Source organism: Euprymna scolopes, chromosome 21 (assembly GCF_053919585.1).
Source record: "Euprymna scolopes isolate OS-2025 chromosome 21, ASM5391958v1, whole genome shotgun sequence".
Lineage (NCBI taxonomy): Eukaryota > Metazoa > Mollusca > Cephalopoda > Sepiida > Sepiolidae > Euprymna > Euprymna scolopes.
This window is the reverse complement of record NC_136502.1, coordinates 15,328,601-15,334,694: the sequence shown is the minus strand read 5'-3', so window position 1 is coordinate 15,334,694 and position 6,094 is coordinate 15,328,601. Positions and strand designations below refer to the sequence as shown.

General features: G+C 30.9%; 1 protein-coding gene across 1 annotated transcript; it reads left to right on the top strand.

Moving 5' to 3' along the window:
* Nucleotides 1-2,710: 2,710 nt before the first annotated feature.
* LOC145242014 (uncharacterized) lies at nt 2,711-4,780 on the top strand. The gene has a single exon (XM_080104906.1). The coding sequence runs from the start codon at nt 3,118-3,120 to the stop codon at nt 4,711-4,713; it is 1,596 nt and encodes a 531-aa protein (XP_079961032.1). The 5' UTR covers nt 2,711-3,117; the 3' UTR covers nt 4,714-4,780.
* Nucleotides 4,781-6,094: the final 1,314 nt, after the last annotated feature.

Below are 6,094 nucleotides of genomic sequence, written 5' to 3'. Positions count from 1 at the left end.
TATCTTTAGTCGTTATATTGAAAAGAAAGACAATAGGAGTTACCTACCTTTAAACGCTTTACTAATTAAAAAAGCATTTTGTTCAAATTGAAAATACAAGTCTTTATGAATACTTATCATCCATTCGTATACGCTCATATGAACTATGTTTTGTGAATACATCATTTGTTAACAATTTGTAATGATAATTAAAATGTAACGGTTATAAGTTTCAATTCTGATCATTTGGTCATTTTTATTTTCAAAATTATCAACTTTAGTTAAATTTGGAAATAAGTATTTTGTATTGAACTTGTGAAAGAATATATCAATATAAGATTATATATAAGAAACAGTTAATGATAGTTCAAAGTGAAATAAACTTTATTCGATCAATCAATCAATAAGGAAAATCATGTGAGCTATAAAAAAAAAACTCATGGCATTTCGACCATGGCATTTTGAAACTTAATCCTTCTCATCAGGGGAGAAAAGAAAAAAATACAAAAATATACTATAGGTATACAAAGGCAGAATAGATATTAAAGAATAGAGATGGAGATAAATCCAAGAAAAATATAAAACACAGACAAAATATAAAGGGATAATAAGTATATAAAGCAGAAAGAATGGTAAAATAATAATTATTTATTTATTTATTAATATAAGATTATAGTTGTAGATATCGATAACATGAAAATAGCAACCTTTCCAAGTTGGAATAGATCCAACCCAAAAAAGAAAATCTCGTTCATATAAAGGAGTTGATATCCATTTGGATAAATCTTTATAACAATAATACATGTTTAAATTTAAGGTTTTTGAATATTTGTTGTATATACATATATATATATATATATATATATATATATATATATATATATATATATATAGGTTATTAAATGTAGTCGATATTTGTATTATGTTATGTAGAATATATTTTATCTCTCCTTTTTGAAATTAATGTTTTCTTTCATTTGCCATGTATATGTTACATGCATGAATATAGTGCCAAGGTTAACGAAAGAATTCTACTTCTGAATGAAATAAGTTTTATAACCAATTACTTACAACTTATTTGACATTAGAATTTTAACCAAAATAAGTTTATGCTAAACACAATAGGTAATTAGTTATAAAACTTATTTCATTAGAAAATGGCTAAATTACTTGTAACAAGCTTAAAAGTCATATTCTATGCTGAAAGCGACTTGTGGCTTTAGTTAGTGTTTAGAATACTTGACAACAGATTTAGATGTGTAAACTATTTAAGTATACAATAAGTTATAGAATAAAATTACAATGTAATAATATATAATTCTAATTCTTCCCTCCTTGTATAGATATACAAACAACCTGTGATATATATATTGGAATTTATTCAACAGTTATATTTGTAAATTAATATCGCTAAAACATATCAATGCAAATCTGAAATTTCAATCTTTATAATTAACGAGCAGGATTGACTGGCGCCATAAAGAAACGAAATAGAAGATGTTAAATAGTGTTAAGTTTCTCACTCCACCCCTAAAAGAGAAATCCCCTTTTTTATGTGATGAGTGAAAAAATAAAACTTAAGGGGCCTTCAGAGCACTACTGAAAGTGGAAAATAAAATTAGAGATATCTCTAGAGCATTACTAAAACAAAGACCCCCCCCCTTTTCTTTGTATAGAAATAGTTAATAAATGATAAATTAAATCCGTAAGTAGTATCTTTCAGTTTGAAAAAAAAAATGCTGACTCATTTTCTGCTGTATTAATACATGATAACATTAAAAATCGTGTTTAATTCTTGATAACATAAAATCATACAAATGGCCATTAACCCTTAAAGTCTTTTTAATCATTACCAACTTACAAGGAGTTGAGTATTTTTTTTTTTTTTTTAGTTTTAGCTGGGCATACAAAACAACACACAGACAACTGCCTTTTTATTATTTAATAAATTTATTTTTTAATGTATTATCAACAAACTTATTTAACTTTTATTTTATATGTAGACAAATGACAGAATTAAAACAGAAAAAGCAACAAAAAATATTTTAAGCATTCATTCTTACAACATCATTAAATTTGAATTTTTTTTATCAATTTAAATCATTAAATTATTTCTAATTATTTTTATAGAATTATCAAAAACAAATAATTTATAGATTATAAATTCTAAGATAGGGTTTAATTTCTATCTAAAAAGTTTATATTTATAAAATTATTTTACCATATTTTCTAGATCAAAGTAAAATAGCTTTCAAGTTAACAAATCAAAATTTGTTTTTGACAAGCCAATATTTATTATTGCTGCGTCATTTTATTGGCAATATTTCATTGCTGCAAATTTTTTATTTTAATGACTTAGTCTGGCCGAGACAAATTATATAATGAAAAATTTTAAATCATCAAAAATCCAATTTAACAAGGGAAGCAACTCTTATTTTTAATTAAAGAAAATAAAAGCATTTGTCTCTTTTACAAATTTTTATTTTAACATGAGTAAACGAATAAAGATTAAAAACTGCGAATTAAAATTAAAATTATTTATATTTTTATCTTTGAACAATTACAACATTTGTGTATCTTTTTAGTACGTTTCAGAATTTCTACAAAAAAAATGTTGTCAATAAAGTAGGTGCCGTGACCAGAAATCAAAACCAAAATCTTGAGATCTTCAGTCTTAGTTCTACCAAATGACCTACTTAGACTTTCTCATAAAAAAGAGCTTAAAGCATTACCATAACAACAATAATAACTTTGGCGTGACGTCAGAAATTAATGATTTGTGTCCCGTTTCTAAACATGAAAGCAATAAAAAAAAAGAATGAATAAATTAATGGGTAAACTTTATTAATAGCGTTTTTAAATTCTTTTAATAGGCATTTGGATTTAACTATAAGATATACGGCATTGATTAGTTGTTTTTAGAAAGAGTGAGATATGAATAATTTTAAGTTAAACTTTTATTTGCCTTTACAAAATATTTAAAAAAAAAAAAAAGAAGGGGGTTGGATCAGTATAAATGTTAAATTGTCCGTTACAATAAAATAGTTAAGTATTTCTATACACCATAATTCCACCCACAAAATTAAAAGCTAGGATAAATGAAACCCATAAAACTTTAGAGAAAGAAAGAAAAAAATAATGGCAGAAAAACAATTTCCTGGGAATATGTATGCAATGCAGTTCCCTCAGAACTGTGCTGCATCAACTGAAGGTCCAGTATGTGAAAATACAAACGAAAAAACATTTCCTTGGATGAACTACAACAGCACAGTTGCCACCCATATGAGTGGCATCGGGAAGCCACCACAGTTCCCGATAACCAGCAAGAACATTCCAAACAGTCACGAGCCCAACATGATCAACAAACGTTCACATCATCAAACTCCGCATCTTCCACAGCCGTCTCTACCACCTATTGCGCCAAATGAAGCCTCGATGGATAAACCCTTCCAATGTGATCTCTGCCCACGGCAGTTTGCTCGTCGTGAGACACTCATCTCACACAGAAGAACTCATACTGGAGAGAAACCTTTTGTCTGTGACGTGTGCTCGAAACAGTTTGCCCGACGTGACACGTTACAGTCACATTATCGAACGCATAGTGGGGATAAGCCGTTTCGTTGTGACTTGTGTGGAGAACAGTTTGCGCGACGTGACACTTTACAGTCACATCGGCGGATACATACTGGCGAAAAACCATTTCAATGTGATGTGTGTCAGCGGCAGTTCGCACAACGTGATGCATTGCAGTGTCACAAACGGACTCATACTGGAGAGCGGCCTTTCCAATGTGATGTGTGTGTTGAACGGTTCGCGCGCCGTGACACATTGCTATGTCACAAGCGAACTCATACTGGAGAAAAACCCTATGGTTGCGACATGTGCCCGAAACGTTTTTCGCAGCGGGATACGCTACTATGTCACAAACGAAGGCACACCGGAGAGAGACCATTCTGCTGTGACATATGTGACAAGCGTTTCTCACAGCGAGACACGCTGTTGTGTCACAAGCGCACACATACTGGAGAAAAACCATTTAATTGTGATGTATGCAATGAACGATTCGCCCGCCGTGACACACTCCAGTGTCACAAACGAACACATACTGGTGAAAAGCCATATGAATGTAACGTGTGTTCAAAACAGTTCTCGCAGCGTGATACACTTCAGTGTCACAAACGAACGCACACTGGCGAAAAGCCGTTTCATTGTGACGTATGTAATGAAAACTTTGCACGTCGCGACACATTAAAATGTCATCAGCGACGTCACACTGGTGAACGTCCGTTCCAGTGCGATGTGTGTGCCGAGCGGTTCGCCCGTCGCGATACACTCTGTTCGCACCGTCGCACTCACACCTGCGAGAAACCGTTCCGTTGCGACTACTGCATCCAACAATTTGCACGTCGTGACACATTGCAGACGCATACACGGACACACACAGGCGAAAAGCCATACCAGTGTCTGATTTGCGCCAAACAATTTGCTCGGACAGACGAATTTGCTCGACACAGACGGACGCATGCTAATTCTACTTCGGCAATTGCTACGTCAACTCAACAAACTTCCGTGTCCATGACGGCCACAGCACAGCCGAGTCTGCCAAGAAGCCAACCGCACTCTACGGCAGTCACGTTTATGCAAAATAATTTTATACGAGCGCCGAATTGTGACAACACACCCAAGCGGTATACGCCAGTTAGTAATTATCTTTGGCAAACAGTATACATTTAAAAAAAGACGTTTAGAAATTTTTTTTGTGTGTGAAATAATTTATTTGAAGTGAATTTTTTTCAAGTGATTCTTTTGTTTTTGTTTTTATTTTTTGGGGGGGAGGAGTTATAAAACAATGTGACAATAATGAAATTTAATTTTCAGAAATTTCTTTCAAACAATACTTTTGTTTGTTTTGCTTTTTTATTTTTTTATTTTTGTTGGGCGGGAGTATAGAAGATGTGACAATGATGGAACAATCACACAGAATGATATTATTTTTTCAAAATAACTTAATTTTCGCTAATAAAGAAAATATTAGGTGCCTCTGCAGTTCAGCAAAGAAATTTTCAAAAATGAAGATAAAGAAAATCTTTTTGATGTATATGCCTGTTATGGAATGAAGTCTTCATAAAAGAAAAAAATGCTTGATTTGATAAAGTAGTTTGTTTTTTTTTACAAAGGAAAACCAAATTTTAATGAGACCCCTCGCAATGCAGCCATCTTGGCAATTTCAGCCATGAAAAGGGGTGGAGGCACCAGGGGAGATAACTCCATCTAATTCTTGAAGTTTGGCAAAATTTTACGAGATTATTTTTATAATTCTGAATAATTTTAGGTACTTCTTTTTCTTTCTGTTTTTTTTTTTTTGTTTGTTGTTTTGTTTTGTTTTTCGATAAATCGTTTCAAAATTTATTAATAAAATTATTAGAACTTCATGTTCGTTTTGACAAATTTCAAGAATGAGATGGAGTTATCTCCCCTAAACCCCCCCCTTTCATAGCTGAAATCGAGAAAATGGTTGTGTCCTGATGGATCTTACTAAAATTTGATTTTCCTTTGTGAAAAAAAAAAAATAAACTACTTAATCAAATTAAGTGATTTGTTTTTTTTTTTTCTAATGAGAACTTAATTCCATAATAGGTACATATATATATATATATATATATATATATATATATATATATATATATATATAGATTTTTTTTTTACGTAGATTTTTCTTTATCTTCGTTTTTTAATATTTTTGCTAAACACCAACATATTAATAGTGATCAAACTTTATATCTGGTAAAAACATGGTGCTCAAAATTACATTCCACACTTTGGAGCATTATGATCATAAGTAGCACATTGCAATACAAGTGATAATTTATTATTTTAAGTACAAAAATTAATTGGTGCTTCTTCATTATAGAGACAAAATTCAAAAAGAAATAATGAATGTCAAGTAAAACTACTGGTATCTATTTTGCTGTCATGTCACAGTAATAAACATTTCCAAAAATTGCAAAAAACGATAAGGTTGAAAATTAATTATTATTGAAAGTAGTTTTCAAAGACAACAAAAATTGAGTTTTGCTAAAATAAAATAAAAAAAAACGGGAGAGTTCAAATTGTA